The 12,907-nt window shown below is 47.2% G+C and overlaps 1 protein-coding gene across 1 annotated transcript; it reads right to left on the reverse strand.

Moving 5' to 3' along the window:
• Positions 1-3,304: 3,304 nt before the first annotated feature.
• On the reverse strand, positions 3,305-11,452 carry RIIAD1 (regulatory subunit of type II PKA R-subunit domain containing 1). The gene is made up of 5 exons (XM_032154623.2): positions 11,336-11,452; positions 10,771-10,847; positions 5,278-5,324; positions 4,010-4,137; positions 3,305-3,412 (listed from the first exon to the last, which is right to left on the reverse strand). The coding sequence occupies exons 1-4, from the start codon at positions 11,417-11,419 to the stop codon at positions 4,067-4,069; spliced, it is 279 nt and encodes a 92-aa protein (XP_032010514.1). The 5' UTR covers positions 11,420-11,452; the 3' UTR covers positions 3,305-3,412; positions 4,010-4,066.
• Between the last annotated feature and the right edge of the window lie 1,455 nt (positions 11,453-12,907).

Here is a 12,907-nt window from a genome sequence, read left to right on the forward strand (position 1 = left end):
AAGTCCGCCTCGGCCTCCCAAAGTGCTTGGATTACATGTGTGAGCCACCATGCCTGACCAGCTTGGACAATTATGATCGTCTCCCTACAGGTCTTCCCATTTCTAGACTTAGTTTCCCCTAATTTGTCTTCCACGCTATTATACTTTCACAATGCAAATATCTTTATCATTCCCCTCGGCTTACAATTATTTGCTGGCTCTCCACTGCCTACATGATAAAAACCTAACCTCCTTTGCCTAGTACACAGCACCCTTTGATTTGTCCTACCTTCTCATCTGACTTTTCCTCTCACCACCCTTACCCTTGTACTTCATACATCACCAGGCGGCACGCCACTAGCAAACACCTCCCATGCACCAGGTACTGTCCATTCTTTATCTCTAATCCAAACGACCCGGAGAGGTGGGTATTGTAGGTCTTATAGATGAGAAACCCAGCGCTCAAGGAAGTGAAGTGATTTGGACAAGGCCAGACATCTAGTAAGTGGTGGATCAGGATGTAAACTGTGGTTTGATTTTGAAACAAAAGAGATTCACTATTCTCATTTGCCAAGAAGTCTGAAGGTAGGTGGGTGATTTCTGGGCTGTTTAAGTGCTCAAAGATGCCATCAGGACCCCAGGGTCTCCCCATCTTCCCTTTCTGCTTTCACCCTCACACTGATTACCTCACGGTCTTAAGACGGCTGCTCAGGCCGAGTGTGGTGGCTCACGCCTGTAATCTCAGCATTTTGGGAGGCCAAGGTGGGCGGATCACATGAGGCCAAGAGTTTTGAGACCAGCCTGACCAACATGGTGAAACCCTGTCTCTACTAAAAATACAAAAATTAGCTGGGCATGGTGGCACATGCCTGTAATCCTACCTGCTCAGGAGGCTGAGGCAGGAGAATCGCTTGAACCTTGGAGGCAGAGGTTGCACTGAGCCAAGATCGCGCCCCTGCACTCTAGCCCGGGCGACAGAGTGACACTCTGTCTCACAAAAAAAAAAAAAAAAGATGGCTGTACAGCGTACAGCTCGAGACATCACGTTCAGATCCAAATCAGAAAGGGAAGGGCTATTCCAACCTAATCTTTTGTCCCCAACTCCGGTTTTTCGTTAAGAAAAGCAAAGGTTTTTGTAGAACCCCCAGCACACTTTTACCTCTAGCTCATGAACAAATGGCTGCCCCAAGCTGCAAGGAAGCCTGGGAAGTCAGGGAATGCTACTGTTATAGTTGGCCCAGATCAAATTCCATCCACTACCTGGGGCTGAACCCACTGCTGCCCTCAACAAACCTGGAGTTCCATTAGCAAGGAAGAAAAGGATAAGGGCGAGCAGGTGACAAACAGGACCTGCCACCACCATCCTGCTCAGCAGAGTGGAAGCACCAAGGTGCTCTTAACTACCCTCTTCCCAGGTCTGCCTGGCAAACGCTTTTTTTTTTTTTTTTTTTTTTTTTGACACGAAGTCTCGCTCTGTCGCCCAGGCTGGAGTGCAGTGGTGCAATCTCGGCTCACTGCAACCGCCACCTCCTGGGTTCAAGTGATTCTTGTGCCTCAGCCTCCTGAGTAGCTGGGACTACAGGCGTGCACTACCTCGCCTGGCTAATTTTTGTATTTTTAGTAGAGACGGGATGTCACCATATTGGCCAGGCTGGTCTCAAATTCCTGACCACTTCGGCCTCCCAAAGTGCTGGGATTACAGGTGTGAGCCACCGGGCCCGGCCAGCAAACCCTTTCTAATCCATCACATGCCAGTTCTCATGGGATTGACCTCACTCTCCCAGGCAAACCTGGTGCTTTTTCTCCCACCTCCCCTTATATTACGTACCTACTTCCATCAGAGGTATATAATTGCCAATATAGCAATTGATGTAATGCGACTGCTCATTCAATTATGCAGACATCATTTTCTCTGCAAATGCTTGCTGAGTTCCTGCTATTTGCCAAAGACTGCTAGGAGTCAGGAATTCAGTAGTGAACCAGTTAGATTTTTAGGTTTGCTCCCTGCCCTCATGGAGCTTTCAGTCTAACAGGTGAGATATTCAGACAGAAAAGAAGCCCATCTCCCCAGACTATAAACAACTCTATGGCAGGACTGTCTTTATGTCTTGCCCCCAGGACATAGCACAGCATCTCACACAAAGCAGATGCCCTATGAACATGTGCTAAATGCATTCTTTACTCAGGAAGGCATTGAAATGTACCTTAAGTGTAAATATTTTAAAAGAAATGCATTTCTTATTTCTGCCAGGAAACCCCCCCCAAGAATGAACCACTGTACTCTCCCAGTATTAAATCATGTGCTACAGCATCTTGGAAAACGCTTTGCTCTCTCCCCACATTGTTCCAGGTCTCTTTCCCCAGGAAAGGTTCTCGCATTGTCTAATCTAACACTACACATCAGAGATCCTTAGTAGATGTGTGTTTTTTGCTAAAGGGTTCGTCTGGATTTTCTAAAGAAGGGTATCTTATTGTCAGTGCCATAGCTCCCAAAGTGTGACTCTGAAGGCACTAAAAATAACTCCTCAGGTTCCTATTCCATAGCTTATTATGTGTAGTTTTAATAGTTCTTTAAACACCCTGTTTTGTTGCCCTTTCTACTACTGCAGGTGATGGCAGCTAGGAACAAGGCCGACAGAGACAAGGGAAATAAAAATAATACAACCCCTGCTTTGGTCTGGGCTTCTGTTGCTATGGTGATATTGACAAGTAACGCACAGGTGAGAGGTTCTTTCTACGGTGGAGCCAGTGCATCGTGCAGGCCAGAGGGGTAGGACATAACCACGAAAGACCCCCAAGCTCCTAGGCCTGAAAAGGACTTACTGAAGCCATCTGGTCCACTCCCATACCTCTTACCTGAAATCAAGTGGATGGGCAGCAAGTTCCCAAAAATCCTCAAGAACAAAGCCCACAACTCCCAAATCCCTTGTTGGGCACATATTTCACAATATCCACGACCCTGAAAGGGTTTTCTGTGGCTCACATTCTCTTGATGTCCTTCCAGCCCAATTCCTCTTACAATTGCTTCTATGGAAATCAAAGTTAATCATCACCTTACACTCTGTACAGTAACCCAAGAAGTAAGATAAACAAGAAAACAAAACCACAGCTGAAGCATGGACTCGCTTGTTTCTGTGCCCCCGTGATCAGCTGTGTTCTTCTCAGGGGGTGGGCATGACAGCCCACTGACCCAGCAAGAGGCCCCTGGCTGCCCTGAAAGCAGAAACAGGCCGGCTGCCTCACACGTCAAAGTGGGGCACAGCAGCCCTCCCCTGAAGGATGGCTTCCTCCTCTTGACTGAAATAAAGCAGAGACAGCAAGAAGGTCCGTGTTTAATGAGTATGTTTAAAAGCTTTTGCGACAGTAGACAGAGCCCAAGGCAACTTGGAAACCCACACTGATGGCAGTAGGGCTCTCATGCCTCCAGATGACCCTGCAAAACAGAAATGGTTCCACCAAATTAGGAGTGTGACCTTTGCCCACCTCACATTTTTTTTTATTTAAATCCCAGCTTTCAATATCATTTCAGGAATCATTCTGCCTGAAAAACGTGTGGTGGCCTTAATGGCACAGCCTGGCTTGAAGATGGGGCAGGAGTGGAAAAGTGCCCAATCCAAGAAGCAAGTAGGGAAACTGCTCACACCCCTTCCAGAAGCAATGGAACCGTCTCCCCTCTCACCACCAAGGTCTCACGGGAAGGGCCACCAGCAGGAACATCATCTTGATGCTAATGGTCCCCTCCCCATTTCCCTGTTGACATCTTTACCCCTGAACTACTGTACTCCCACTTCCATTCCCTTAATCCATTCTACTACATTAAGAAGCTTCCTGCTACTGACATGACACATCAACCCTGGGCCTCTCTTCACAGTCCCTAATTCCCCAAAACAGTAGAGGAAAAACTAAACATTTACATTAAACTTCTCTTTAAATTCTCCACTTGATTTCTTTCACACCCTGGACCAATAAACCAGAGCTTATTTTCACAAGAGTAAAGAAGCCTCTGTCTGTAAGTGAGGTTAACACCCACCCTGAGGCTGGATTCTGTCTGGTCGCTCCCAACAGCTGAGCATCATGATTTTGCTAATTAAGCCACTTTCTTGTCTTTAATTAGCTGCATGTGAATCTTGTTGGGAAGTCTGGGATCCGTGAAGTAGTCTGGGATAAAAATCAAAAAGAAGACATCATCTATACCCAAAGGGAAAAGACTTACCCATGGAAGGAGATAGCTTACTCCACCAAAAAGTTAGGATGGCTTGGTACTAGCAGGACTGCTACTGGTGGCCCTGCTTTACAATGTAATATGGTAAAATGAGCGGTCACTGCCCCCACCCGAGCAGTTCTGATTCTGCCAGCTCCAACATTCCCAGGAAGGGCTCCCAGAGGCTGGCTGCCGCCTCCACACTGTGCCTGCCCCCACCCCCCACCTACCCTGGGTCGCGTCGTTTGCTCCTCCGCCTGCTGACGCACAGAGAGCCATCAGAGGGCTCAGGGATTCTCTGGGTTTTCTGCTCCAGGCCCATCTTGGGGCCCAAATAAATGCCAAGATTTATTCTTGTCTCAGCTCCGCTTGCCAGCTCCTGTCTCTGAGCTATCATGCCTTCTCTGAGAATACCCTCTCAGAGGAGAGCCAGGCTCTCGCAGGATGACGCCAGATGAGGGTTTTTATACACCCAGCATACTGTGAATCAGAGGCAGCATCTGCTGCACTAGCAAAGGCGTATTGAGATTCCGTTAGCAATGGTTTGAGATCTGGGATGTAACCAATTCTCAGGACTAATGGGAACCAAGAAATTGTCCAATCCATCCCTTTCCCTCTAAATACCATTGACCTTAAGGCATCTGGGGCAGCCAGTCCATTAGAATCACCTGGGGAGTCTTTAAAGCTATGTATGCTGGGCCCCACCCCAGACTAATTAAATAAAACTCTCTGGTGGTGGGGCCTGAGCATCAGTATTTCTAAAAGCTCCCCAGGTGATTCTGATGCACAGCTAAGGTTGAGAACCCTGCTTTAAGATTCCCAAGGGAAAAACTGCCGCTATGTTCCTTTGGGAATCTCAAAATTCTTAACAATCCTCACCATGAGGAAGTTCTGCCTCATTTCTTGCCTGTCCTCATTTTGAGGAAATGATGATGGAGGAAAGAAAAAGCTGAAAAAAAGCTCCCTTGAGGGACATCAGGTGAAGGAGTACTCCAGACTCTGCAGGGAGAATCCTGGGCTCATTCAAGTCTAAACTCACAATCATGGTCCCTGCGCTGGCTTTGTCAGATACCCAAAACCGATGCTGCCTTACTCACCTGCAGCAAATTCTAGGATGTTGTCTGGTCTTTTCAAAAATATTTCTCTGGAAAACATTAAAGGATAGGATGAGAGGTAAAGTAGACTTTAAGGCAGGCTGTGGCTACTGCTTCGGGTCCTGTACTTTCACAGATGAACCTGAGACACAACCATCCTGGGAGTCAGTAAATCCGCAGACTCCTGACAAAGACCCTTTCATTCATGATTTTCCTTCAACTCCATATCTAAGGCAAGGAATGAAGCATCCGAAACGGCAATACACTAGGATATTGCTTACATCAAGAAAGAGCTGTGCTGCAGCCAAGTGAGGCTTGTCATTCCGTCGACAAATTTGTTTATGTGTGCATTTATTTATTTATTTGAAACAGGGTCTTGCTCTGTCACCCAGCCTGCAGTACAGTGGCATGATCAACCTCCCTGGCTCAAGAGCTCCTCCCATCTCCAGCCTCTCAACTAGCTGGGACTACGGGCATGTGCGCTGGCTAATTTTTTTTTGTAGCGGCAGTGTCTTACTATGTGGCCCAGGCTGGTTTCGAACTCCCAGGCTCAAGCGATCCTCCTACTTTGGCCTCCCAAAGTGCTGGGATTACAGGCGTGAGCCACGGCACCCGGCCTCAACGATCATTTTCACTGAACCAGATCTCAAGCCAGGGGCAAGAGGCAAAGATGAAGAACATGCCGGCCGGCCCACTAATGGTGGGAGATATGCAGCCCCACAATCTCCTGAGTAAGCTTAACCATGAATTCAAGGGGCAGAGGGAGATACAATAAACAGAGCTAAAAGGTGGACCTCAGATGGTTATTGGCCCCTCAGTCCAGCAAGGAGACACTGTGGTAACACCTGCAGGGCCAATGCCACCAGAGAGTTGAAAATGCCTTATATTGCATAGAGTTTTATGGTTCATAAAGTATGTTCACAAATATTGTCTCACTTTACAACAACCCTGTGAAACAACCATTATTATGCCCCCATTTTACATCCAAAGAAACCAGGCCTTCAAAAGATTAATGATTTGCCCAAGTTCATAAACTTGGTAAATAAAGTAAAGAGGGCCCAGGTCTTGTGACTCCAAGGTCAGTGCTCTCTATAATATGTTCTCTTGGCCAAGGCCTCCCAACTCACCAAGAAGCCCCTCCTTCCTAAGCTTCAAGAATTTTGCCCCCCTTCTCCTTCAATTCATTTTGATAATTATTGAGCACAAATTATGTGCAAGTAATTGCACTAGATATGAGTGATTGCTTTTTTCAAAATAAAATAAAATATAGCCCTACCTCAAATAACTTACAGGCAAGTAAAAAGGAACAAGTCAGTTTCCAAATGTCCAAAAGCCAAGGAACCTCTGACAAGTGCTAAAGAGGGGTATTAAATAGTGCTCTGGGAGATCAGAGTGGGGAGAGAGTTTACTGAGAGGGGGACCCCAACAATCTTCACAGAGCAGCTGGCATTTGAGAGGACCCTTGAAGTACACATGGGATTGTAGTAGGCGGGATGAGGGTTGAGGGACAAAAACATTCCAGATCCAGGGAAACAGCAAGGCCCAGAAAGAGTAGAGGCCCAGAAAGAGAAACAGTTTGTGTTCTATAGACTATGACTTCCTTGAGAGTAGGAAGTGGGTTGTAGACACCTTTCTATCTCGAGTCCAAAAGAGAACTCAAGAGGCATCTGTGCCTGAGCTCCATAGGGTCAGCAGAATGATCAGAAATGTGGTCTGGCTGGAGTGAGGGACGCATGCAGGGAGTAGTGGGAAACAGAAGAGGCTCTATTACGGAGAGCCTTGAACGCTGGGGAGAGACATTTATACTCAATCCGAAAGACAATGGAAATAGACAAAACATGGCATAACACATGATGAAATATTATACAGCAGTGAGAATGGAGGATCTACAAGATACGACTGAGCAAAAGGAAACAGGCACAAAAGAGCACATAGTGTAGAATTCCATTCTTATAAAGTACAAAAGCACACAATAAATCCGTGCTAGTAGAAGTCAGGATACTGGCTACTGTTTTAAGGGGAGTGACTGGGAGGGGCACAAAGGATGTGAGGTGTTGGTAAGGTTCTATTTCTTCATCTGAACAGTAGTACCATGTGTATTTTCACCCTGTGACGTTCATCCAGCTTAGGATATGTCACTTTTCAGTATATTTCAATAGAATCTTTAAAAACAAACCCAAAAAAGCAACGTTGTGGAACTACTGAAGATTTTTCCAGCCAAGGAAGGACATGATCACTGCTGTATTTGTAATCCCAGCACTTTGGGAGGCCGAGGCAGGCAGATCACGAGGTCAGGAGTTTGAGACCAGCCTGGCCAACATGTGAAACCCCATCTCTACTAAAAATACAAAAAATTAGCCAGGCCTGGTGGCAGGCACCTGTAATCCCAGCTACTTGGGAGGCTGAGGCAGGAGAATAGCTTGAACCCAGGAGGTGGAGGTTGCAGTGAGCCGAGATTGCGCCACTGCACTCCAGGTGACAGTGCGAGACTCTGTCTCAAAAAAAAAAAAAAAAAATGGCCAGGCGCAGTGGCTCACACCTGTAATCCTAGCATTTTGGGAGGCCCAGGCGGGTGGATCATGAGGTCAGGAGATTGAGACCATCCTGGCTAACACAGTGAAACCCGTCTCTACTAAAAAAAAAATACAAAATAATTAGCCGGGCGTGATGATGGGCGCCTATAGTCCCAGCTACTCGGGAGGCTGAGGCAGGAAAATGGCGTGAACAAGGGAAGCGGAGGTTGCTGTGAGCCGAGATCGTACCACTGCACTCCAGCCTAAGCGACAGAGCAAGACTGTCTCCAAAAAAAAAAAAAAAAAAAACAGCCAAAATCAAAAGAAAAAAAAAAAACAGGCACGGTGCTCAGGGCTCTGCCCTCACTCATATCTGCAGCACAAAACCTGAGGTTTCTGTGTACCTTAAACTAAGTCAGATTCCTACTCTTTCCATTTTTCAGGTCCAAAACCCAAGGTGTTAAGAGTTTGGTATGCTGTATTTACCAATATAGGCTGGAGAATTGTGGCTGAATGGCCATAAATCATTAGGATCTAAAAAACCCAAGTGGGGAGTTTGCTTCCCAGAAAGAACCCTTCAGAGCTTCTTTTGGCTTGGAATGAATCAACAGCCGATATCTGCAGAACAGACAAGGACAGGCACGGTGCTCAGGGCTCTGCCCTCACTTCTCCCTTCCTCTTTTCTCACAAGAAGGACCATGTGAGGTGGCCAGCAGAGACAGAGGCTGATTCTGGTTCATCCTGGTACCAATCAAAGGGAACAATGACACCAAACAAACAAAAGTAAACCCTAAAACTTCAAACACTAAACCCCCTGCAAGCTCCACCCAGGAAAAGTGGTCAGAAGAATTTCAGGTAGAGTAGCTTTAGGGACAGAAAAAAGAAAAACCTGGTGGCCTACCTGGCCTTGACAGGGACATGGTAAGAAAGGAAAGGAAATATCTGCGGCTGTCCCCATAGCAGCCAGTCCCCGACACCCAAGCTGCTCCTGGAAACTCTTCTGGACAAAGAGAGAAGCAAGGCCATCCCTGACAGGTGACTGAAACAACTAATTCTTCATTCATCAACCCCAAGCATTCTAATCCTGTTGTTTGTGAGTAATGCAAATGTTGATTTAGTTTCAGCTTTTAACTTCTATCCCCAATCTCTCTGCTGGAACTACTTCTAACCTGGAGAGCAAGCTCCCCAGGATAGGAACGATATCATCTTATTTCCCTTTATTTCCCTTTAGAAGAAAAGTTGCAAAAGGTGACGGCCTGATCCTCAGGTCTGATATTGACAGAGGATCCCTAAACTCTCTTCTGCCCAAGCCTTATCCCTGGTCAACCTTCATAACTGGATAGGTTTCAGTTTTCTCTGTCTCCTTCCCCTATCTGCCCTCTAAGAATCTGTTGACACTTGGAGAAACGTCTATTATATGAATAGTGAGTTTTTAAAATTTTTATTTCATGAGATAGAATCTTGCTCTGTCGCCCAGGCTGGAGTGCAGTGGCGCAATCTCGGCTCACTGCAACCTCTGCCTCCCAGGTTTAAGCGATTCTCCTGCCTCAGTCTCCCAGGTAGCTGGGATTACAGGCACGTGCCACCACGTCTGACTAATTTTTGTATTTTTAGTAAAGACGGGGTTTCCCCATGTTCGCCAGGCAGGTCTCGAACTCCTGGCCTCAAGTGATCTGCCCCCCTTGGCCTCCCAAAGTGCTGGGATCACAGGCGTGAGCCAATGCATCTGCCTGGCCAACTTTTTTTTGTTTGCGATGGAGTTTCGCTCTTGTTGCCCAGGCTGGGGTGCGATGGAGCAATCTCAGCTCACTGCAACCTTTGCCTCCTGGGTTCAAGCGATTCTCCTGCCTCAGCCTCTCAAGTAGCTGGGATTACAGGCATATGCCACCACGCCCGGCTAATTTTGTATTTTTAGTAGAGATGGGGTTTCACCATGTTGGTCAAGCTGGTCTCAAACTCCTGACCTCAGGTGATCCACCCTCCTCGGCCTCCCAAAGTGCTGGGATTACAGGCATGAGCCACCGTGCCTGACCTGGCCAACTTTTGAGAAGACAAGAGAGGGCCTGCCTCTGGCTATAAGCACACAGTCCAGAGGGGAAATGGGGACCTACTGCTTACAGCACAATACAGTGGAAAAACCAGGGGTTTGAATCCTGGTTCAGCAACTTTGGGAAGGTACTTCACCTTTCTGAGCTTAAATTTTCTCACCTGTAAAATGAAAATGACAATAACCTGTCTTTTGTGGAGGTGCTGGGAGGATCGGCAAAAGTGTTCCAAGATGCCACACACTGCGTGGGCACAGGGAACACAAACACACTCCACTAGCTCAGAGCTTTGGACCAGTAACAGAAGATTAACAGCTCAATTACAATACAGTGTGGTAAGTGCTAATGTAGGGAAACAGCACAATGCCTGGAGATGGGTGCCATTATAATTATTTAAACCTTGTCTATTTGTCTATAACCAAACAGCATTTGAGATAGCGCTATTGTTTTTATCCACTGATGCTCCGTGATTTATTTTTTAAATTCTCTGCCTTCATCCCATTAGGATATGTTTCCATTCAAGCAAATGCCAGGCTGAAAGGAGGGTGGGGGAAGGAAAGAACATATTCCAGGATACACTGGTAAATTGTCTTCTCTTCCCCTAGAAAAGAGTGGCTTCCAACCCTTGGAATTTTTCTACAGTAATGTTTTCAAGTAGGGAAGGGCCAACCAGATAACTGATTTTTGTTTTAAATTCAACTAGTGATTTTGTTAAGCTCCTATGGTTGAGAATAGTGTTCTACACCCAGTGGATGGCTGTTGGGTTTATCAACGCCAAATTCCCTCTTCCAAGTGTCGTAAGGTATGTATTTATCCTTACGGTTAAAATAAATGAATAGACATATTTTTAAGAATTTAGAGATAACTGAAGGAAACCTCTAGAGATAACGAAGAAAACCCTGCGTGCCACAAATCCCAGAGCCTGGAAAACCACCTACCTGAAGAAACCACTTATGAGCCACTCTACTTCTTTGTGGGTCCTTAGGTAGTTTTCGTTAGCAATCCGAGTCTGAATCTGGGGGGCAAGAACAAAGGGTCACTTCCATGAGGAGACAGATTCAGGGTTCAGTCCTGGAGATGTGAAGGGCTGCGGGAAACGGCGTGCGCATTTAACCTAAGTCTTTCCCCAGGATGCTTGAAAGTTTAAGCCACCCATCTTCTTACAGATAAAATATCATTCTGCCGCCTGTTCAGGCTGAGGGGCCTTAACTAAGGTCGGATATGTCTGGCAGTAATTTCGGCCGATTTCTCTGGCCGATTTCTCTGGCCCATTTCTCAGGAGTCCCTGAGTTAGTTCTTCCTGCACTCTCAGATGCCCGTCGCGCTCTGTGCTGGGATCAGACGCCCAGAGGTCCGCCGGGGGTCTCCCCTGCGCCCTCCCCACTTTATCAGGGAACAGGCTCCCGCTCCCCTTCTCTCGGCGGCTCTCTTCCCAGTCTGAGGCCCCAGTCCTGGGGGAGCTACACTTTGGTGGACGCTGGATGGGGGCGTGGGCGCACCCACCTTCAATTTTCGCAGCTGCTCCAGCTGCGCGGCGCTAAGCGCCCCGGGGTCAGGCCGCTGCAGCAAGCCTGGCAGCGTCTCCATTTTGCTGCGGTCGTCAAGGCGACCGGCAGCGAGCCGGCGAGGCCCCGCCCCCGGCCCCGCCCTGCCCCCAAGCCCGGCCCCTACGGCGAAGCGGGGGCGAGGGGCTGAGGGAGCTGAGGGGTGAGCTCCGGGGCGGGGGTTAGGGGGTTGGGTCTCTAAAGGATCGCCTTTCCCGGATTGGGGGACTGATTTCTGGACTTAATTGTATGTGGAATGAGCCCTTCGTGACCCCACCCAACTTCAGGTGTTTTTTGTTAGCTCTAGAGTAAAACAGGATAAAAGGTCTCCCTGAATCTGCTTCCAGACTCCCTCACTTGGACAGAAGCTAGAGGAAGCCTAATACTGGGGAAAGAGAACCCAAGCTTCTTCCCTTTCCACTGGCCCAGAAGCCAACCCGTCCCTCTGTCCTGTACACATTCGACACTGGAGCCGTGGATTCTTCAAACAACGTGGAAGCACCCCAGAACACAGAGTGAGCTGAGTTCTGCAAAGGAAGGAACGTTCTGTCCCACTAAAGATGCTGGAAAGGACCTGGGGGACATTCTGCCAGAATTTCCCCTTCTTGGACTTTGTTGTGTAGATTGATTTCTCTTCACCCTGGGCTCCTCATAAATTCTAAATTATTTTCTTCCACTCCCAACTGAATACGGGAGGAGAAAGGGAATTTGGTCTTCAAGATTTGTTCTTCTAGTATCTAATTAAGAAGAGAAAGTGAAACATAAAGCCAGAGAGCTGAAAATAGCCACGAGAAAGGGCATGAGCCTGTCTGTCAATACACACATGCCGAGCTCCTACCCCCACAGAGATCGTGCTCAGCAGAGGCCTTCTGAGAAGCAGGAGAAAAAAGGGAGGTTGTCTTTTCAGATTTGTGAACAACTGCCCTAAGGAGCAAGAAAATACCATGAGAAACAAGCTCAGCATTAGGCCCTGGCGGGGAAGGGTTGTCATTGGTCTGCCTCTGTCCTTTCCAGCAAAGACTGAGGAAAAGAAGTGAAAGTGTTGGCAGTTCCCAAGCCAGGGAAAACCACAAGAAGTAAAGTAGGTAGTGGGCTACAAGCCAGTTCCCAGGAACCCCATCTTGGTTAGTGATCATTTTGGTTGTTTGTCTTTTTTTAAGAGAGAGAGTTAATAGAGTGAGAGAGAGAGATAAGCTGCCATCTGTCAGAAGTGATTTTTTTTTTTTCCGGCAAGAGCAAGAGGTTAACCAGAGATAATGGTTCCTCTTGGCCAAGATCTGTCTTTTCTCCCCACACTCCCTCCAGAGAAGGTAGTGGTGGCACCTCCAGAGCTGTGCCAGCCAATAAAGTCACCACAAGCCACCTGTGGCTCTTGAACACTTGAAAAGTGGCTGTAGGTGTTAAACGTGCAGCAAATATAAAATACACACTGGATTTTGAAGGCTTGGTATGAAAAAAATCTCAATAACATGTAATTGATTTACATGTCGAAATAGTATTTTGGATATATCAGGTTAAATAACATTTATTA

This window comes from Hylobates moloch, unplaced genomic scaffold (assembly GCF_009828535.3).
Source record: "Hylobates moloch isolate HMO894 unplaced genomic scaffold, HMol_V3 SCAFFOLD_5, whole genome shotgun sequence".
Taxonomy (NCBI): domain Eukaryota; kingdom Metazoa; phylum Chordata; class Mammalia; order Primates; family Hylobatidae; genus Hylobates; species Hylobates moloch.

What these genes read in the sequence shown, in the direction of transcription:
- RIIAD1 (XM_032154623.2), bottom strand. Translation starts at nt 11,419, where the DNA reads ATGGAGACGCTGCCAGGCTTGCTGCAGCGGCCTGACCCCGGGGCGCTT. An exon ending in AGCAGCTGCGAAAATTGAAG is followed by an intron (nt 10,848 to 11,335) that starts GTGGGTGCGCCC and finishes CTTGCCCCCCAG; the next exon opens with ATTCAGACTCGGATTGCTAA. An exon ending in CATCCTAGAATTTGCTGCAG is followed by an intron (nt 4,138 to 5,277) that starts GTGAGTAAGGCA and finishes TTTTTATCCCAG; the next exon opens with ACTACTTCACGGATCCCAGA.